Source organism: Danio rerio, chromosome 22, assembly GCF_049306965.1.
Source record: "Danio rerio strain Tuebingen ecotype United States chromosome 22, GRCz12tu, whole genome shotgun sequence".
NCBI classification, from domain to species: Eukaryota; Metazoa; Chordata; class Actinopteri; order Cypriniformes; family Danionidae; genus Danio; species Danio rerio.
The window spans coordinates 4618964-4642621 of NC_133197.1; the positions used below are offsets into that span (position 1 = coordinate 4618964).

The 23658-nt window shown below is 36.0% G+C and overlaps 1 protein-coding gene and 1 long non-coding RNA gene across 6 annotated transcripts; one reads left to right on the forward strand and one right to left on the reverse strand.

Annotated features, from left to right (window-relative positions):
- The first annotated feature begins 427 nt into the window (after positions 1–427).
- Positions 428–17186, forward strand: timm44 (translocase of inner mitochondrial membrane 44 homolog (yeast)). The gene is given in 13 exon segments (NM_001013507.1): positions 428–469; positions 1560–1670; positions 3082–3255; positions 3386–3466; positions 6366–6515; positions 8593–8729; positions 9066–9151; positions 9507–9599; positions 11200–11324; positions 11399–11449; positions 13431–13520; positions 13918–14028; positions 16423–17186. Coding segments are annotated over 13 exon segments (1359 nt in total). The 5' UTR covers positions 428–439; the 3' UTR covers positions 16543–17186.
- Positions 8626–22218, reverse strand: LOC141380135 (uncharacterized). Of its 5 annotated transcripts, none has more exons than XR_012397637.1 (3): positions 22102–22218; positions 18848–19160; positions 8626–8773 (listed from the first exon to the last, which is right to left on the reverse strand). It is a non-coding gene; the product is annotated as an uncharacterized lncRNA (long non-coding RNA). The 5 variants fall into 5 exon arrangements; XR_012397634.1 differs by having other exon boundaries at positions 18844–19160; positions 22102–22196; XR_012397636.1 differs by having other exon boundaries at positions 8685–8773; positions 18844–19126; positions 22102–22169.
- Positions 22219–23658: the final 1440 nt, after the last annotated feature.

Here is a 23658-nt window from a genome sequence, read left to right on the forward strand (position 1 = left end):
AATGCGTTGAGGTCCTGCCATTTGATTGGCTGATTAGAAATTTGTGTTAATGAGCAGTTGGACCTAATAAAGTGACCGGTGAGAGTATATATAAATACATAAAATTATATTTCATAAGTAAATAAACTTGAAAAAAAAAAAAAAAAAATATATATATATATATATATATATATATATATATATATATATATATATATATATATATATATACACACACACACATTTAAGTTTATTTACTTATAAAATATAATTATAATATAAAATATACATAAAACATATGCATAGAAGATTTATAAAGGCAGCAAAATAAAAATATATAACACAAACTGAACATTAATATGTATGCGGCAGTTGATTGGCTGTTTCATGACGTCGCTCCTCCCCCGGAATTGCGTCGCAAGGTCAACCAGCCAAACAGGTCACTCGCGGCGCTTCCAAGATGGCGGCCTCCTTGTGTCAGTGTTACCAGGTGAGTTTCTGATATAAAGCGTTTATTAAACGCTCATCAGCAGCGCGTTTAAGGTAAAGGCGAAAAACACGACGCTCGCGACTCAAGCCCCGCGAGCGCGCTGTTTGTTTGGCGGGAGCGCGCGTGTCTAATGCAGAAATGTGCATAGATGGATCAGTCATGCTGATGAAAGCAGAATCTGGCCTTAATGAAATATCAAATATTAAAACAAGCCTTTACAAGTGCCAGAGCTCATGTGGAAATCACAACAAAACGCGAAGCAGATGTTGATTAATGCGTTGAATCCGTTTAACAACAAAATATCATGCTATTTCTTGTGTTATTGCTGTTTTGTGGTCATGTATGGTGAATTTTCTTTGGGATTGTGTTTTTAGTTTGATCCTTTTTTAAATGTGTGTAAAATATCATGTTTTCAGAGGCTTTAATATCGGACAACCTTTGTTTATCTCAGCTAATCTGTCACATTTTATTCTAATATTACACATTACAATTTTGTTTTAATATTTATCAAACTGCTAAACTATAATTAAAAACGTGTAGCTTTACCGTGATTTAATGTTTTATTTACAGATATCTGATTATAAAGCTTATATTGCTTTGCAACAAGCAGTTCTTAAGTCATTTATTTCAAATAATTCATTCATTTTCCTTCAGCTCAGTCCCTTTATTCATCAGGGGTCACCACAACTCATCCAGCACATGTTTTACACAGCGGATTCCCTTTCAGCTGCAACCCAGTACTGGGAAACACCCATACACACTCGTACATTGCGGACAATTTCGTTTATTCAGTTCCCCTATAGCGCATGTGGGAGGAAACCTGAAGAACATGCAAACTCCTCACAGAAATGCCAACTGGTCCAGCCGGGACTCGAACCAGTGACCTTCTTGCTGTGAGGAGACAGTGCTAACCACTGAGCCACTGTGACGCCCCTGGCCCTAATTTGTAACTTACAAAATAAAAAGACAATAGCTTTCAAACTTCAGACGCTCTCAAGCCAAGATTAGGTTTGTTCTAGTAACATTGTGTTAACGTGTGTGTGTGTGTGTGTGTGTGTGTGTGTGTGTGTGTGTGTGTGTGTGTGTTCAGCTGTGTGTAAGGAGAAGCTCCGCGCTGGTCTTGTATGGTCATTACTCCTCGCTGTACCCCAGAGCTCATGTCTTCAGGATATGTGGAGCTCCGGCCGCCGCCGCAGCACAGGTCAGAGATTAAGAGGAATTGTGGGATTTAGTGTTGCCGATGTGTGTGTGTGTGTGTGTGTGTGTGTGCATGCTTGTGTGATGTATGCATGTGCGTGTTTGGTATGTGTGAGCATGCATGTGTTATATGTGTGTGTAATGGGCATGCATGCATGTATGTGTGTGTGTGTGTGTGTGTGTGTGTGTGTGTGTGTGTGTATGAATATATGCATGCATGTGTCTGTGAGTGTGATGTGTAATGCATGTGCGCGCGTGTGTGAATGCATGTGTGATGCGTTTTGCGTGTGCATACGTGCGTGTGTCTGTTATGTGTAATACGTGTGTGTGTGTTTGTGTGTGATGTCTGTGTAATGTGTGCATCTGTGGTGTGTTTGTGTGTGTACGTGCGAGTGCATGCATGCATACAGTATGTGCATTTGTTTGTGTGTGCGTGTTTGTGTGTGTGTACATATGAATGTATGCATTCATGCATGTGTCTGTGTGTGTGATGTGTAACGCATGTGCGTGTGTGTGTGAGTGCATGTTTGATGCTTTTTGCGTGCATACGTGCGTGAGTCTGTGAGGTGTGTTATACGTGTTTGTGTGTGTGATGTCTGTGTAATGTGTGCATCTGTGATGTGTGTGTGCGTGCATGTGCATGCATGCATGTGTGCGTTTGTGTGTGTGTGTGTGTGCATGCATGCATACATACATATGTGGATTTGTTTGTTTGTGTGTGTGTTTGTGTTATGTGTATGAGTGATGTGTGCATTAGCATTGTGTGTGTGTGTTTGTGCGCGTGTGCGTGCATGCATGTGTGTGTATGAATGTATGCATGCATTTGTCTGTGTGTGTGATGTGTATTGCATGTGCTCGTGTGTGTGGATGCATGTGTGATGCGTTTTGCACATGTCTGTGATATGTAATACGTGTGTGTGTTTGTGTGTGTGATGTCTGTGTAATGTGTGCATCTGTGATGTTTGTGTGTGTGTGTGCATGCGTGCATACATATGTGGATTTGTTTGTGTGTGTGTTTGTGTTATGTGTGTGAGTGATGTGTGCATTAGCATTGTGTGTTTGTGCGCGTGTGCGTGCATGCATGTGTGTGTATGAATGTGTGCATGCATTTGTCTGTGTGTGTGATGTGTGTTGCATGTGCTCGTGTGTGTGGATGCATGTGTGATGCGTTTTGCACATGTCTGTGATATGTAATACGTGTGTGTGTTTGTGTGTGATATCTGTGTAATGTGTGTGTGTGTGTGTGTGTGTGTGTGTGTGCATGTGCACGCATTCATATGTGCATGTGCATTTGTGTGTGTGTGTGTGTTTGTGTTATACGATGTGACTGTGTGTGTGTGTGTGTGTGTGTGTGTGTGTGTGTGTGTGCATGGATGTGTGATGTGTAACACACTTGTCTGTGTATGTATGTGCAGGTCAGGTTTATGTCCAGCGGTGGCGGCAGGAAGGGTTTTCTGGGAGAGTTTCTGGATAATCTGAAGCAGGAACTGAGCAAGAACAAAGAGATGAAGGAGAACATCAAGAAGTTTCGAGAGGAGGCCAAAAAACTGGAGGAATCGGAAGCCCTCAAACAGGCCAGGAGGAAATATGTGCGTACATTTTCAAAGCGATTGTACTATTATATATATATATGAGAGTAAAGTAAATTTAGTTTAGTATTGCGAGTTTACTTAACCAGAAATCATATTTATCAAAGTCGTTTGTGTTGTTGTTTTTCAGAAAACTATCGAGTCTGAAACGGTGAAAACGTCGGAAGTGTTGAAGAAAACTCTCGGCTCACTGTCAGATACGGTGAAAGAGGTCAGTGGCTGATCTTCTGATTGTAAATCCTTCATTTATTTATACATTTGTTTATTTATTCACAGAGTATTAGTGATGATGTTCAGAACATCAGATCGCTGACAGTTGAGTACCGTGACTATAAATGCAACATATTTTGCAAAAATCATAACAGTGTGTAAATATAACTTCTAGTGGTAAAAATATTTCATTCTATATTGTAAAATCAGACTTGATAAAAACAGTCTGCAGAAACACTAAGATCGACATTCTCCCTTTGTACGTGTCATCAGAGGGGGAAAGCCCCGCCCACTAGCGACCATCTCACATATTGTGAAAATAGTATGTTGTTGTTGTTGTTTTTTTATTCCACCATTCTACAGTTACTATTTAGTATCTCTAGATTCGTTTAAATAGATTAATATAATATATTAGCTATATTACACGAGCTGGATTCACTGGTCAACTGCGCTAGTAGCACACTGAGGACTTCTGATGGTTATAAGGGGGTAATACAAATGAAAAGCTTAAACTAAATAAAATGATAGTTATCGTTCATCAGTGCAGGGCTCGAAATTGCGACCATTTTGGTCGCATATGCGACCGAAATTTTATCTATGCGACCTTAAAATATATTTGGGAGCATTTCTGCGAGTGCTTAAAATTGTTGTGTGCGACCAGTTTTTACTGCAAAATGTTCACCACATGCACGGATTCGGGAGACATTCACGCGGAATGCATCTCTAAGCTCTTTGTCTGCACTTGGAATGGGAAACGCAGCGCTCAGGGATGGTTTAAAACAGTTGTCATGTCATCTTGCTGCAGTAAACAAAGCCAAGCCCGTAATGCTTGCCCCGGCTTCGCGCTCTTCTTATTGGCCCACCACTGCTCTAGCACTTAACGCAAATGATTGGTTAATATAAGCTGTCAATCAATCAGTCAGCGCCTTCTGGCTTCGGATGACAGAGAGAGCTACTACCGCGGAAAACTAAAGCGCTGAAGATGAGATTGAAGATAACGCGGACAGATTTAGTTTTAGAAACCATCTAGTTACAAATAATGACACATCTTACTGGTGATCATGTGCTGAATGTTAATCCACCATCTACACTTTTCCAAGAGTAGAAGACTTCTGTTGGCTTCAAGTCCGCTATAAAAAGTCCTTGGGATGGAGTTTTCAGGTAACTGTTTGCCACATCTAGCACGAGAGCAGCTATATGTCAAATTTAACATCACGTACACCATCGCAGATGGGCTTACACTGAGTAAATTAATATCGCTACTCATGAAAAGACCGGTATGGCTGTTAACATGAAGTATGCATATAATAAGGTACAGTATATGTCAAAAGCATCAGTGCAATATCAGACAGCACTTGTGAGAACAGCACAGTTATACTGTTAACAGATTCATTCAAGCAGTGCGTGCAGGGCCGGTGAGCGCTCCGTGTATGCTTTGGTCACTCAGTTATGTTATAAAAATCTATTTTCTTGTGATCACGGGATTTCGTTGATACATTTTCCTCACGCACGCATATTTATATTACTGTTATTTTTTGCTTGTTAGTTTGATTAGTGTTGATTTCAAGTACAATAAATCTGTTTGTATAAAACTTGTAGTAACGGTGCTCATAATTGGTGGGTGCGACTAAATTTTGGCTGATGCGCCTAAATTTTTAAAGTTAGGAGCACCGGTGCTACCAAGCAAAAAGGTTAATTTCGAGCCCTGCAGTGTGTATGCAAATATGTTTGTCGTTATATTTATAGTTATCGTGCATGGTGTCAAGATGCCATAAGACCTCATTCTCTTTTCAAAGTGAAAGTAAAAAACATATTCGCCTGAAACATTCTCGCTTTGTACATGTCATCAGAGCCAAAAGCCCCGCCCATTAGTGACAATCTCTCATAGGTGCAAATAGTTTTTATTCCACCATTCTGCATTTACTTCAGTCGCTAGATTTGCTTGATTACATTAATACATTTGAATAGATAAATATTACACAAGCTGGATTCACTGGTCAGATGCACTAGTAGCACACTGGGCACTTTCGCTGGTACAAATGGAATGCATAAACTAAAAATAAGCAGATTTTTATTGTTCATCGGTGTGGACGCTAATATCTTTGTCGTTATATTTATAGTTATTGTGCTTGGTGTCAACGTGCCATAAGACCTCTCGTTCTCTAAGAAGTCATTCGACTTTCAAAGTGAAAGTAAAAGGCACATTCACTTGAAACATTCTCGCTTTGTACGTGTCATCAGAGCCCAAAGCCCCGCCCATTAGTGACACTGTCTCATAGGTGCAAATAGTTTTTATTCCACTATTCTACATTTACTTCAGTCGCTAAATTTGCTTGATTACATTAATATATTTGAATAGATAAATATTACACGAGCTAGATTCACTGGTCAGACACGCTAGTAGCACACTAAGGGCATCTGCTGGTTATAAGGTGGTCTTTAGCATGGACTAAAAAGAAACAGCGTGGACGAAAATATGTTTAACATATATTTATAATAATCATGCTTGGTGTGAGCGTGCCATAAGACATCTCACTCGCTAAGAACTTTCACTCTTTCATGCAAATTTGAAAGTGAAAGTAAAAGGCACATACTTTTGAAAAATGCTGCCCCTGCTTTTTGGTTTGTGTGGCTGTTTAATGAATTGCAGCAATCGTGGTCGTCTGAAACAACTTTAGTTAGATGAAATAACTGCAATTAGTATGTTATTATTATTATTTCTTTTCATTATTTTTAAAATGTTTTTATTATTTGAATATTAAAATGTTATTACTTTTATTAATATTTGTTATGTTATAATCACAACAGGGCTAATTGTGATGGAAAGTTTTATCGTATGGAATAGAATGCTGTCTCGTGAAGTATTTTATCAGTGATTAATCAGATTTGGATGTCCTCAGGGTTTGGAAGAAGTCGGACGAACAGACATCGGGAAGAAAATCAAAGAAGGAGTGGAGGAAGCGGCTAAATCGGCTAAACAGTCTGCAGAGACGGTGACAAAAGGAGGAGAGAAACTGGGGAAGACTGGAGCATTTCGGGCCATTTCACAGGTTCACATCTGCTCTAATCTAAGACATACTGATATCGTTTTAATCTGATTATATTAATCTATAGTTATATTCTACTGGTGTAATGTATAATTATAGTATATACTAGTTGTAACCAAGGGCAGCTAGCAAAGTGCGACGCAGGTAAACCTCACTCCTCTGACCTCAAAAGGTGCTCTAGCGACAGATAGTAGAGGCCATGGTCTTTATCCTGCTTGTTACACCCCATTTACAGGGCTTCAGCGTCAATGCTTGACAGAAGGCGTGTCTAAAGTTAGCGCTGACGCAATCATCATGGCAGCGTCAGCCAATAAAGTAAGTCCGCAATTGGCTACTGTCTGAACTGGTGTATTTGCAAACAGCAATCTGATTGGCTGACGCTTCTGTCGGTGCTTGAAAAGTTGAGAAAGTTCCAACTTTTGCAGCGAGCAATGCCACTGAAGTGGCGCCGACAGATCCACAGTGCAGTTCAGCAACGACTGATGTCACCTGTTCAAAGTGAATAGGAAGTGTTGACGCTGGCGCCCCATGTGAATCGGGCGTTAGAGCAACCGACTCGCATACAAGGAATCACGGGTACGATCCCAGCTCATACCGGGTTGGGTGCAGAAGAACCGGTGTGTTACAAAGTGTTTTTGAAACAAACAGTGAAGTACTGTTAGAGTGACTCAAAAGTTGCTATGGTAACAAAATCTATTGTGAATCACTTGAATTAATCTGTTGTGGTGATTCTATAGTTGCTATGGTAACACTAAAGCTTTTGTAAATTGCTTGAGTTGATCTGTTGTGGTCATTTTATAGTTGCTATGGTAACACAAGAACTATTCTAAATTAAATAATCTGTTGTGGTGATTCTTTAGTTGCTATGGTAACACTAAAACTATTGTAAATTGAATTAATTTGTTGCAGCGCTTCTATAGTTGCTACGGTAACACTAGAAATATGGTAAATCGTTTGAGTTGATCTGTTTTTGTGGTCATTTTATAGTTGCTATGGTAACAAGAACTATTATAAATTTAATTAATCTGTTGTGGTGATTCTAAAGTTGCTATGGCAACACTAGAACTATTGTTAATTGCATTAACCTGTTTTGGCGATTGTGTAGTTGCTATGGTAACACAAGAAATATTGTAAATCACTTAAATTATTTGTTTTGGCAATCCTATAGTTGCTATGGTAACACTACAACTATTGTAAATTGAATTCATTTGTTGTGACGATCCTATAGTTACTATGGTAACACAAGCTGTTGTAAATCACTTTCATTTGTTGTGGCAATTCTATAGTTGCTATGGTAACACGACAACTGTTGTAAATCACTTTAATTAATCTGTTGTGGTGAATCTGTAGTTGCTATAGTAACCATAAAGCTATTGTAAATTGAATTGTTTTGTTGTGGCCATCCTATAGTTGCTATGGTAACACTATAACTGTTGTAAAGTGAATATTTTTGTATCGATCCTATAGTTGCTATGGTAACACAAGAACTATTGTAAATTGAATTTATCTGTTGTGGCGATTGTATAGTTGCTATGGTAACACAAGAATCATTGTAAATTGAATTGATCTGTTGTGGCGATTGTATAGTTGCTATGGTAACACTAGAACTATTGTTAATCGCTTGAGTTGATCTGTTGTGGTGAATTGGTAGCACAAGCTGGTGTAGATCACTTTGATTTGTTGTGGCAATTCTATAGTTGCTATGGTAACACGAAAACTATTGTAAATTGAATTAATCTGTTGTGGCGATTCAATAACTATTGTAAATCACTTCAGCTCATCTGTTGTGGTGATTCTGTAGTTGCTATGGTAACACGACTATAATAATATAAACAAGTGACCCAAGATGTTTTACTACAATATACTCCACAGTTTACTATAGTACAATCTAAAGCATACTACAGTGAAGTTCACTACAGTTACTACTGCAGTATGTTGTAATTAACAAAGAGCTGTAAATAAATACTACAATATACAATATGTAGACTTTACTACTGATGGTTCAAAAAACTATAATTACTATAGTATTGTTCCTGTGTATATGGATGGGGCTTTCAGCGCTTCTTTGTTGTGTGTTTAGGGTGTTGAGAGTGTGAAGAAGGAGATTGGAGACCTGGGTCAGATGGGTCCGTATCGGCCGCCGAGCAGACTCAGAAAGAGGACCGAGTTCTCATCTAAAGCCGGAGCAGCAGAAGACAAAGTGTTTGAGGCCAATGAGTAGGTCATTTCTCAACAGATGCTATGATGACCAGAGGGTTGTGCTAAGAAGAAATGACATCAAACCAAAATATGCATATTTATTATTTATTATAAAAATATTGTTAGAATTTTTTTCAATTTCAAGTATATGTCTAGTATAGATTGTCTTATAATATTTATTATGTATAAATTCCAATTAATTAGTGTGTGAGGCTTCATTGGTTATTATAAAACATTCTTTAATGCATTATTTATTTTATATTTAGTAATTTAAATATTAATGATTTCCTATTTGCAGTTAGTGAGATTTTAATTATTTAATTATAACACAGTGTTTTTCTTTCTCTGCTAAAGGGAGGCGATGGGTGTTGTGCTACACAAGGACTCCAAATGGTATCAGCAGTGGAAAGACTTCAAGGACAACAATGTAGTTTTCAACAGTGAGTGTGTGTGTGTGAAATGCTCATGTGTGACCAGTAGATGGAGCTACTGCTCTAAGTCAATAAACACAGCGACTGTATCTGAAATCACCACCCAGACCCTCATTCACTATTCCCTAGTAGACATATGCCAACATGCAATAATTAAATGTAATGCGAACATGAACATGTGCAATGAAGGCACTGTTGAATAACATAACTAATAATTGAATATATTAACTTTTAGAGTGGATTTTTAGAATATTCAGATAGTATTAGCTGTGGTTTGCAGTTTAATAGCGCACTGTTTAGCGGCGTTGAGTTGTTTGCTAATCTGCTGTCATTGACTTGTGTTTTTGTGGTTTTCTCTTCTCAGGATTCTTCGAGATGAAGATGAAGTACGATGAGAGCGACAACGCCTTCATCAGAGCGTCACGAGCCGTCACCGACAAAATGACAGACATCATCGGTAAAGAGATATTGATGGATGGGTGGATAGTAAGAAATGGATAAACATGTATAGGCAGATATATATATATATACAGATGGATAGACAGATATATAGATGGATAGACATGTAAATAGAGATATATATATAGATGTGTATGTAGATGTATATATATGTATATAGATGGATATATAGATAGATCAATAGACAAATATATATATATATATATATATATATATATATATATATATATATATATATATATATATATAGACAGATGATAGACATTATAGATGGATAGACATTTATATAGAGAGATATATTGACATGATAGACATATAGATGATATATATATATATATATATATATATAGACAGAAGATGATAGACAGATATTTAGACTTATATAGACATATAATAGACATATGTATAGACATTTACAGACAGATATATGTTAATATATAGACAGGTGGAGACCGGTGATAGACAGATACATTGACAGATATTTAGACAAATGATAGACATGTTTATAGATGGATTGACGGATATATAGACATGACCGATGTGTATATAGATGGATAGACAGATGATACACATGTATATAGACATGTATTGACATATACAGATATATTGACAAATGATAGACATGTATATAGATAGATATATATATACTCACATACATACATGCATACATATGTGTATATATAATATATATATGTGTGTGTGTGTATAGACAGGATGATAGAAAGATAGACATATATGTAGAAGATAGACATTTATATAGAGAGACAGACAGATGATAGACCAATACATTTACAGATATATAGACAAATGCGAAACGTATATTGAAGGATGGATAGACATATACAGACAGATATATAAAGAGATGGATAGACAGATATACATACAGATATATAGACAGGTGGATAGACAGATACATTGATATATAGACAAATGATAGACAGAATATGATTAACATGTATATAAACAGATATATGGATATATGTGTATATAGATAGATGGATAGACATATAAAGATGGATAGACATGTAAATAGACAAATGGATAGACATATACAGACAGATGTATAAAAATATGGACAGATATATACACACACACATATACAGATATATAGACAGGTGATAGACGTATATATAGATGGATAGACATGTATATAGACAGACATATAAACAGATGATAGACATGTATATAGACAAACGGATATAGACATGTATAGACATATACAGACAGATGTATAAAAAGATGGACAGATATATACACACACACACATATACAGATATATAGACAGGTGATAGACGTATATATAGATGGATAGACATGTATATAGACAGACATATAAACAGATGATAGACATGTATATAGACAAATGGATATAGACATGTATAGACATATACAGACAGATGTATAAAAAGATGGACAGATATATACACACACACACATATACAGATATATAGACAGGTGATAGACGTATATATAGATGGATAGACATGTATATAGACAGACATATAGACGGATGGATAGACATGTATATAGACAGACATATAGACAGATGATAGACATGTATATAGACAAATACTGTATATAGTGTTTTCTGTTTTCAGGCGGTCTGTTCTCTAAAACGGAGATGTCTGAAGTTCTGACTGAGATCCTGAAGGTGGACCCGACCTTCGACAAGGACTCTTTCCTGAAGCAGTGCGAGAAAGACATCATTCCCAACATCCTGGAGGTAAGACGCTCATAACCCAGCATGCCTTGCTCTGAAACGCCTGAGTGCTCGCTGACCGTTCGCTCTGTTCACAGGCCATGATTCAGGGGGAGCTGGATGTGCTGAAGGACTGGTGCTACGAGGCTGTGAGTCTCCACACGTCAAATATCACACATTTACTAGCCATTAACCTTCATCACCATATAACACGTTTTATTAGAATGTCAAATGGTAAAGACTACTAGAGAATGTTTATATATTGAGAAAAGATTTTCTTAAAATGTGTCCCTTGGAAGAGTCCTATCGAAATGGAAAAATCAAATCTGTTTTATGTATGCATGTATGTGGTTGTATATATTTATTTATTTATATTTATTGTATTATAAAAAGTTATTATTATGTAATATTAATCTTGCCATGAAATAATTGTAAGTTGCCGATTGGCAATAAAAAACCTAACAAATAAGCGATGTGCTGAAATCGAAAATTCTGAATGCTCTTGACATAAAAACAAATTTTTTTTAGACGTTTTTATTATATTATTAAATAAAATAAAGTAATTTTGTATAATTTTTTAAAGTTAACTTGATGATGTAAATTATATTGATTAAATAAACACAAGCCAATGAAATAACCTCATTTTATTGACAGTGAACGAATCAAGGGGCGTCATATTACCAGCGTTGCCATGACAACATTGTAGCTCTATTGCAAGCAGCAGGAACAAGTATACTAACTAGAAATGTTTTCCGGTGAGCATGTTTACTTCATGGATGTGTAAGTGTACATGTTCATTTGCAGAAAATACACTAAGCAGAATATTGAATTTTGCCCACGGCATGCGCACAAGCTAGTCAGTGTTATTCTGTGTGTTATCCTGCTCTTGTGCTTTGGTCAGCACAGCAGCAAACTGTACTTGCATGGCACAAGCCATTGAAATGAATGGGTTTCATAGCGCACTGCTTTCTGCATCCAGTGTGAACCAAGGTTAGTATAGTTTTACGTTTTAAAGTTTTTATTTTGATGCTATTTTACAGTTTTTATAAGATAATATGATGAAATTATTAAATATAAATAAATAAATAAAAATGCCTAGTTTACATTTATTGTCAGATGATGAAAAGATAATCATGTTTTATGTTTAAGATGTTTTGTATATAAAAACTATATCATGCTTGATTAAAAATTTATATATATATATATATATATATATATATATATATATATATATATATATATATATATATATATATATATATATATATATATATATATTTACACGTCAAACTGTTTTATAAACGCAATATCACACTGGTGATATACCAGTGATGATATACAGCCATATTGCACTGCTATAAGTGTAATGTTGCATTTAGTTCGACCACATAATCGTGTATATAAAAAAGAAAATCAAACACAGAGTCTCAAAAACCCTTTTGTAAGAGGAACTACTTTCTTACGCCATTCGTACACATCTGCAGCTGACGACAGAACAGCAGAAACCGTTGCTACTTCACAATTGTCACTTTAAAGCTAGTATTTGAAGGATTCTTTAGCATAATGTCTATAGTGATGACAAAATTTTGAGTTTATAAGGCTGAACAGCATTAAATCCTCTCCCAGTATTTCTCTGTTGCAATCGGGAGATCACAATAATTAACCCTGAAAAAGTCAAAGCAAAGACTACCAGATTACTGTACGAGTGTGGATATTACTTTACTATCTCATGGCTATCAGCCAATCAGATTCAAGAACCAGACAGAACTGTTGTATAAATAAATAAATAAATATAAATGAACAAATAAATAAATAAATACAAATATATATATTTGTTATATATAATTTTTTTTATTTTTATTTTATTTTATTTATTTTAAGTGTTCTTGACCAGTTGTTTTAGTCTTAGTTTTTATTTACTAAAATAGCCCTTGAGTAAAACCAGTTATATTGCGTCAAGCCTGGAAGGAGCGTCAAAACCAGCATACTAAACAGTGTGGCACACTATACCTTTTTTTGCCTCATATTTTGCTCGTTTTTCTTTTTCGACCAAATACAAAAAATCTAATTTTCAGCCAATAATTTCCACCTGCCAAAAATAATTGACTTTTTTGTTTTGTTTTATTTCAGACGTACAGTCAGCTGGCTCATCCAATCCAACAGGCCAAAGCGATGGGGCTCCAGTTTCACTCCAAGATCCTGGACATTGATAATATTGACGTGAGTACAAAAAAAAAATCCATCTGCTGCATGCTAATGGCTGGATAACTCTGTAAGAGCTTCCTGATGCACGTATAATGCCGAATAATCAGATCTGAGAGCAGATGAAGGCCGTTATGCCTCCTGACGTGTATTGCGCATGTTAACAATATGAGACATCAAATGAGTATTGTAGCATTTATAAGCAGGGCTTCCATCATAATGGCAAGCAAATTCATCCTGAAAAACTATTTTAATCATAAATTAAAAGTATTTATTGAAAACAAAAGCTAAAATTACATTTTGTTTCTGTGTCTAAACTGAAAGGAAACACTTAATTGTAAAAACAGATGCGTTATGTGCAGTTTTCTGTAGAGTGTATGTAATAACTCTTCCTCTTCTGTTTTTTGTTTGTTAGCTCGCGATGGGGAAAATGATGGAGCAGGGTCCGGTTCTCATCATCACCTTCCAGGCTCAGTTAGTGATGGTGATCCGCAATGTAAAGGGTGAAGTGGTCGAGGGAGACCCGGTGAGTTAGCCATCATGACGTTAGCCATTAGCGTCTGAATCAGTGACGCGATCGGCCTCTGGAGCCGCCGAGGCTGAAATCAGCGGCTGTAAATCTGTTGAAAGGCCGTGTGTAATGACACTCCGGGGATGTTTTTCCTCAGAGTTTGTGGTTAATCATTGCAGTTCGTGCTCCTCTGGTCATTGAGTTCAGACTGAGGATATTAGAAACGCTGCTTTATTTCACGCCGCTGTCGGGGGTTTGATTAAATACGACCATATTAAAGTGCATTTTCAGTCTGCTTAAACATAGGGCTGTAAAATGTGTGATTCACACGAGCCTGATCGGAACAACTCCAGGTCATAAATATATATTTTTATTGATAAAATACTGCTTGTTTTGATAATTATTAAATATGTTATACTATATTTTTCTATCTTTATCTTTTTTTTGGTACCGGTACAATTAAATTTGCTATCAAATTCTCAATAAACATGTAATATGTTTATATAGACCATTTCAATATGGCGATATCACTGTTCCATGAACAGTTCCTGCTTGTCATCAAACTATTTCAGAACATACAAGATGTGATTCAGTCATAACTGGGGCCAGACGGAATCTGCGAGCGTTTTTTGCTATTTCTGCTGAGAATTTTGGAATCTGCGGATTTCTGCGGAAATATTTTGGGAGTATCTCAACTAAAACCTTAATATATGAAATAACTTCAACTTTTATTTAATGTTTAAAATGCAAATCCAATTAGATTCACTTTATTTGGTAAGTAAAGCAAGTTTGTCATATAATATTTCTAGTAAAAGACGGACAGAAAATAATACTGTACAAACTTTTTATTAATGTACATAGCTGAAGATTGGTGTATAGCTACTAGTAAAACCTTGATAATGCAGTGTTCACACCAGACGCAGAACGCGCCGATAAATTGTGCTATTTGCGCGTAAATAGCCGCGTGAACATTTGAGTTTCACCCCCGCTTCATTCGCGTGTCAAATTCACTTTAAAACAGACGCGGATTTGCGTGATGGGCAGGGCTTCTGTGGCTAACACGGATTTTATTAAGAAAATAACAGTGTTAATGTGCTTTATGGATACTGAAAAACAGCGTCGATACGTTTAGGGTCCTGTCTGAGTCCACTGCATCCTTTCAGAGGTGCATCCAGCTCTGTGAGCTCATAAACTCCTCCAGAAACTGAACCTGGATGACGGAGACTTTCAGCGGTGCTTCTGACTGAGCCAAGCCGAGTTTGATGACTTGTTGTCGATGTCGCCTGGAGGATTTCCCCCGGGACACCATCAACAGGTTCTACGTCACAATGACGCCCCCGCAAGAGCAAGCTTTTGATTGGTTAACGCGGCGCGAATGTTTACTGAAGTTCAGATTTTCGAACTTGAGAGATTCGCGCGAAACACTCATTAAGCACGTCAAACACGCAAAACGCTTAATTCGCCTCACCCATATCGCGCTATTCGTACCGCGCCATTCGCGCAATTCACGTCATTCGCGCCGCACCATTCGCGCGTATCGCGCTGCAGGATGTCTATTCGCGCGTTTGCATTGACTTAACATGTAAATCACTCGCGCTTGACGCGCGTTCCGCGTCTGGTGTGAACGCAGCATAACAGCAATAAAGGCACATAACTAAAGACTAGCGAACAAAGCTACACATTTTATACAGATAATCACAGATACAAGGACACTGGATCGTTTCAAAGTCATGTCGATCAGCTGGTTTGTTATCAAACTGACATACGAGCGATCCGCTGATGAATCACGACTTTAAAACGCTCCAGTGTCCCTGTATCTGTAGTTACACTCAGTAAGCATCAGTGAGTTTGGTGAACTGATGACCTTCACGGCCAATCACAGTCATTTCTGTTAAGCATGTGAACACAATGGTGAATAAGCGGCATTTAAGAACGTGCTAGTGTTAGCGGGAATGAACGTTCTTAACATTTTTTAGTATCGATTGGTACCAAATTCCAGTATCGTGACAACACTTGTAGTTATAAAGTATGATCTTATTCTGCATCCCTAATCCTATCCACATTACTAATCCTTGATAAACAGCTAATTAGTAGTTTATTAAGCTAGCAGTGATAGCTAAAGGTTTGTTAATACCATGAATTGTGACCTAAACTGAAGTGTTGCCTTATTTTTTCTATTGATAAACAGCTAATTAGTAGTTTATTATTAAGCTAGCGGTGTTAGCTTATAGTTTGTTAATGCTGGAATTGTGACCTAAACTAGTGTTACCTTAAAATTATTTTTTTCTAATAATAAACAGCCAATTAGCAATTTATTAATCTAGCGGTGTTAGCTAATGGTTTGGTATTGTTGTGATTTGTGACCTAAACTACAGTGTTAACATATTTATTTATTTTTTGTTGCCATAGGAGAAAGTGTTGAGGATGATGTATGTTTGGGCTCTGTGTCGGGATCAGGAAGAACTGAACCCTAACGCCGCCTGGAGACTCCTGGACATTTCCGCTTCCAGCACTGAGCAGATACTTTAAGTACTGCCTCTTTAAGACCACAATAAGGAGGCGTGGCTCAACTGAGGGGGCGTGGCCACACACATCAGTTTCTTTTACATAACCCCGCCCCCATTGGTTTCTTCCAGAGCTCTTCCAGGAACCCTGACTAGACTGCAGGTTTGCTCTTGCTGAGCCAAAATGGCCGCCGGTTGGACTCACGCCATTGGACGGATACTTAACTGTCGAAAAGACTAAAAGACTTTGTTTTGTTTGTACCATCTGTCCAGAAGGATTACGTATTGTTGAGTGGTTATCAAGTGCCATTCTGCTAAATTGATCAGTAACATGTTTAATAATGATTATAATAGATGCAATTTCTATTAAATCCCCTTAAATCGAGATACAATCTGGAGTTGCTGCAGGCCGTCAGTGTGTCTATATTTATTAAAGATTTGCTCCCGTTTCATCGGGTTGTGTAGTTTTATCAATGACGGATTGTATCTTTGATGTTCGAGAGAGTTCAGCAGATTGTTCATTATTTTTATTCATTCACGTCTCTGTTATTTGGGGCTAAAAATAGCCAAAATGGCTCCCTCAACATTAAATTGAGCTGGTTGATTGTAGACCTGGATTATCCGAAAACATGAAATGTAAAATAAATTTATTCCATGCTTCATTATTCACAACGAATAATGTGTTGATTTTGATTTTTTACTTTGTTAGCTAGACAACAATAGCTAGGTTACTCTTTAAAAAGGAGATTGCAACATAGTTAATCCACAAACTATTTATTGCACAGCTACTTAGTTTAAATATACTAGTTTAAAGGGAAAACTTAGTTGCTTATTCTAAAAAGCAGACAAAAACGAGCTAGCTAACTAAAATAAATAATGGCTAATCTTTTATGATCGATGAAAGCTACAGCGAGGAAGGTACAAATACTAGCAAAAACTAACCAAATCATATTAGGATACATAGTTCAAAACTAGCTAACATAGCTACTGGAAAAAATAGCTAACTGCAATTGTTACTAGTAAAAAAAACTAGCTAATAGCTACTATCAGAAGTAGCTAACTGGAATAAAGGTGCATAGCTAAAAACTAGCAAACAGCTGCTAGCAAAAACTTAATGGAGGTACAATGCTAAAATAAATAGTATTGAAGGTACATGGCTAGGCTACCAGTGGACACTAGCCAACTCTTAATAATGTACTAAAATATGTAAATAGTAAAATCTTGCTAGCAGCAAAGAAGGTATATGGCTAAAAACTAGCAAACAAAGTTGCTAGTAATAAAAATCTAGCTAACTGCAATATCTGCTAGCAAAAGTAGCAAGTAATGAAGGTATAATGCTAAAGAATAACATGGCTAGGCTATAAGCAGAAACTATCGAATAAAGGCACATAGCTAAAAACTAGCGAACAAAGCTGCTAGTAATAAAAAATCTAGCTTACTGCAATATCTACTAGCAAAAGCAGCTACAAGATAAATATACTAGCAGAAACTATCCAACACTTATCAAATTACTAAAAATAGGTACAAAGCTACTAGTGAAATCTTGCTAAAAGCATAAAGGCACACAGCTAAAAACTAGCAAACAAATCTGCTAGTAATAAAAATCTAGTTAAGTGCATTATCTGCTAGAAAAAGTAGCTAGCAATGAAGGTACATTGCTAAAACGTAGTATTTATGGTACATGGCTAGGCTACTAGCAGATACTATCCAACTCTCATTAATTTAAAAAAATGAACGGGTACATAGCTACTAGTAAAACCTTAACAACAGCACTACAAGCGAACTAGCGAACAAATCCACAAATGATAAAAATCTAGTTAAGTGCAATATCTTCTAGCAAAAGTAGCTAACAATGAAGGTACAAGCTAAAAATAGTATTGAAAGTAAATGGCTAGGCTACTAGCAGAACCTATCAAACTTATTAACGTAGCCTACACAGCTAAAAGTAGGTACATAGCTACTAATGAACTCTTGCTAACTAGCTAACTCAAGTGAAGCTGCTAACAATAACTAGCAAACTTATAAAAGTATATGATAGCTAACTGCTATAAGCTGTATAGTTTTAGCTTGTAAACAGTTGTGAGTGTAGCTAACAACTGTTTAAAAGGGTAGCTGGTTTTAGCTGCTATTTACACTTGCATAATTCTGTAGCAATTACTTTGGCAAGTCATAATTTTAGTGTTTGAAATTTAAGATTAAAAAAATGAGCGTCTTTTTCAGGGTAAGTTTGTGTTAGCATGTCTTCTGTGTAGCTTAATGTGTCATTCAGCTGAAGCTGCTAATTGAGTTTAGCATCTAGTGGTGCTGCCAGTGTTTGTTGGTTTACCCACTCAGGCGCTGTTATGTAAGGTGTTTCAGATTGTTCTCCTCAGGTTTCTGTGGGCAGATGCTCGTCCGTGAATGTGGGCGATGTGCTTTGACACGGTCAGATTTATTGCCTGGGCTCTGCAAACGTGGAGGAAGCCTGATAAACAGGCCTTCCTGTCCGCTCATCCATTCATACGTCCCGATGACAAGCGCATGTGTTTGGTGATGGATCTCCCGTTTTTGAAGAGCGCTGAGCTGTACTCCTCAGCTGATGGATGGTCCACACGTTCTGACCCGTCACGCTGGAGAAACCCACAGAAAATCCACCAAATCCACCTCAGAACATGAAATATGCTGAATTAAAAGAGTGCTCTCTCTGTGGAATTATTGTAAAAGTTTTAAAGTGATGTGATTTAGTTTGAACTGATCATGTGATGATAAAAATTTGTGACGGGACGCATTAATGCTCCAACTAGCATTTCGAGCACATTGTAAAACTGAAAAATGTTATTTTGCTCTTTTTAAAACCTCTGAACCATCAGTCCGTCATCACAGTGCTTCAGTGTTATTATTATTATTAAATTATTAATCCCTCATGGACTCTTTTGAGCATCTGTCTGTGCTCCCAAAGAGCGTCTCATACCTCCAAAAGCCACCACGTTGCATTAGAGAAGAAAAAAACAGCACAGTGGATTCTCCTACTGCACTAAACTACATTTCTGTCATCAGGAAGTGACCCTATGCTCTCTTAGTAAAACATTAGTACAACTTTGAAACATCCACAAACAAAAATTTCTTAAATCCTCTCCCTCGTTTGCCCATTTTTTTTAATCGAAATTGATTCCATGCTTAAAGCTATACGTAGGGCCAGACGGAATCTGCGGACAATTTTTGCTATTTCTGCAGAGAATTTTGGTAAAAATCTGCGGATTTCTGCAGAATTATTTTGGCAGTATCCAGCGAGTATCATAACTAAAACCTTAATATATGAAATAAAAAGTAATAAATTACAGAATAAAAACTGAATAAATTCAGATTTACACATTTACTCAAGTAAATAAACAGAATTAATTATGTTCTCAAAATCGGCAGAAATCTGCGGAAAACGGCAGAAAATCTGCGGAATTCTGCGCGCGCAGATTCTGTGTGGGCCTAGCTATACGTCTATCTACCAACAAGAAATTCTGCAAGTTATTAGAAACTTATGAAAATATCATGCTTCCAGTATGTTCGTAAATAATGCTTTCTGTATTTAAAAAATATTTTTTTTTGCTTTCTGTATTATTTTTTTTATTTAATTTTGTACTTCCCCTTTCCTCATTTTGTTCTCTTTTTTATTTTCTTTCTATTACTCCTTTCTTTTTACTTATTGTTCTTATTACTTTGTAATTGTATATTCTTGTATTCCAGTCTTCTACAGATTACTTCCTGATTTATATTGTAAATTTCTTCTTTTCTAAATAAAAGTTTGTTCAAAAAAAAAAACAACAACTTTAAAACATGCTAGCAACATGCTAATCCATACTTGAAATGTGCTATCAACATGCTTATTCATACTGCCCCACTCTATTTTTTGTATAATAAATTTCTATTCTGTTAAGTGACTCAATTAATTTTAAATTAAAAACTTAATCTTTTGTAATATCTTGCGTTTATTGTTGTGATCATTTTTATGATAGTTTTGCATTATGCCAAGTACTTTGAATTACCATGGTGTATAAAATGTGCTACAGCATAAACTTGCCTGGCAGTGTCATGCGTTGGATAAAATGACAGAGAGAATGGACATAAGATCATATTTCAGTGCAGCTAAACGCCAAGTACAAAAAGTTTACATATTAAGGAAATTGGCTTTAAGAATGAGTGCTTATAAAAATACTAATGTCACATTATCAATCACAGGCAAAGGAGAAAGAAATGATTGAGAAACAGGCAGAGCAGGGTCAGTCAGATGTGCAGTGTCAGGTCAAGGTGTTGTGCTTTATTGAAGGGATAATGACAATACTTTTGGAGGGTGAACAATTATTTTTAATGTTTTTGGAGTTGTGGCTGTTTAGCAGATTTCACAGACTCACTGATTTACAATATGATCAGTCATTTTAACAAGTGTAATGTAAGCAAGATTATGAGCATGGAAAACGTTCTTGCATTTATTCTGCTTCAGGAGTCAGACTGTTGACAGTAAACAACACAACACACAATGCAATAAATAGTTTTGAAGAAAAATTTGCAGTCATTGAAGCCGAGAAAAACTTAACAATAATCACAATGACGTAGTCTCCATGCTATAATAATAATAATAATGATAGAAGCATTTTTAACTGTGGGAACATATCCGCATTAGTAAAATTCGGCTGTATTATTTGTGTTCCCTTCAAATGCTCGAAAGAAATTTTATATTTATTGTCCCCTCCTACTGTTAAATCAGATTTACGCCCATGGCCTGCTTTAAGTCACTCTGCATAAGGGCAATTCCATGCAAATGTCAACCTTGCCATAAAAAATTATTTAGTTTTAACCAAAATAGAGAAACCGTTTCTACATTTTTTTGTGTTAGCAAGTATTTTACAGTACTTTAAAAATACTCATAAATGTATCTGTCAGTATTTCAAACTATTATATTTAATTTGCCAAAATCACACAAGTGGCAATTTCACAGCTGTCACATCCATAACGGAAATGTGTCACATCCATAACGACACTTTTTCTTCATAAATGCAAAAATTTCAAATTAAATAAAATCAATCATTTTAATTCTATAGTGAGCAGACTCGACTTGATGAGCGTTGTTTCTTTTGGGTTGTGCAAACTGTCAGAATTTCTAAATAATCTGTTGTCGACTGTAAATTCGCAAACTTTTTTTGTCACATCTATAACCCATGTTTATTTTCCTAATTTAAAATATAAAACATGTTTACATATTGATATTTTTCTGCTCCCAGAACTCTGTGGTGAGCTGTTTTGGAAAATATAAACAGAAGTTTCAATATAATGTCAACATATACTTTCTGTGTGAAATTACGTTTTGAGTTTTTACTGCAAATGTCACATCCATAACGCTGGAATTGCTCATAACTAGAAAAAGCAAATAGCGGCTTTCAATGGTGTGACTTGCCATTAATTTAATGTAAATGCTGAAGGCTTTTTTTATGGAAGGTGAAAGGTCAAGGAGACAAACGATTAGTCAGAGACAGTAAATAAATTAACCTTTAAATTAACAAGCAGCTTCACATCATGTCATGTCAGAGCTGTGCGAAATAAAATAAAAATATCTTACCTGTAAGCAACTGTTCAGTGATAAGATCCAGATATGACAGTCAGTTAGACCGTAACGGGAAAATGACCGTTATTTTTTAAATTATGCGAGTGTGCATCGTGCAGATCAGACGCGCGCATTTAAAGGGGCAGTTCACCCCAAAATTAAAGTTCAGTGATCGATTACTCATCTTGTTTCAAACCATTAGGAGTTTCTGTCTAATGTTGATCACAAAAGAAGATATTTTGGAAAATGTTGGAAACATTTGTTTTTCCTACTAATAGGAAATTAATGGAGAAAGGTTTCCAACATTGAGTTCAACAGAAGTAACTCATAAAGCTTTGTAATCACTTGATGGTGAAATAAATACACACACTGACAATAATCAAGAGTATTTTTAACATTTATTTTGCTTTTTGGTGGGGGATTTACAATTTATAGTTATTTGTTTGAAATTTTTATTTTATTCTTTACACTACTGAGGAGATTTCTTCCAAATTTACCAATATTAAGTTGTCATTTACACTGTCAAAATGCTATGGTAAAATTCCGTAACCTGTTTGACTGTAGTAAATAACTGTACATTCATTTTCCCAGAATTCCCTGCATGACACTTCATTTTTTATGCATTTTGTTGAACCTACTATTTGACTTTTAAGCCCTTATTTAGTAATAATAACATCAAGATAACTTTACTCAGTCAGACCAGCAAAATGAAAGTTATTTTTGTTTAATTATGTGCGCAGTTAAAGAGACAGTTCACCCCCAAAATTCCATTTCTGTCATCATTTATTCATCTTGTTTCAATCCATTAGAAGTTTCTTTCTTCTTCTGAACACAAAAGAAGATATTTAGAAAAATGTTGGAAACCTGAAACCATTGGCTTCCATAGTATTTGTTTTTTTTCTACTATGGAAATGAATGATTTTGTTCAACTGATGAAAGAAACTCGTAAAGGTTTTTAACCATTTGAGGGTGAAACAAATACACACACTGTATGACCATTTTCAGAGTTTTTTTTTTATTGTTGTAGTTGTTGCTTTTTTGTGGGGATTCACAATTTATAGTTATATGTTTGAGTAGTTATGCAGTTAAAAGGACAGTTCACGTAACATTCTGTCATTTAATTACTCATCCCTGACTTGTTTCAACTCACAAGAGTTTCTTCTGTTGAACACAAAAGAAGACACTTAGAAAAATGTTGGAAACCGGAAACCATTGGCTTCCATAGTATTTGTTTTTCCTATGAAAATGAATGGTTACAGTTTTCCAACACGTGTTCAACATAAAAAAGAAACTCATAAAGATTTGTAACCACTTGATAGTGAAATAAATACACACACACAGACAATATTCAGAGTATTTATTTATTTTTGCTTTTTTTGTGGGGGATTTACAATTTACAAATGTGACATTTTCAGAGATTTCTTCCAAATCGAACATAAGTACTTGTCTTTGACACTGTCAAAATGCTATGGTAAAATTCTGTAACCTGTTTGACAGTAAGTGTATACAGTGAATAACTGTACATTAATTTTCCCAGAATTCTCTGCATGACACTTCATTTTTTTAATGCAT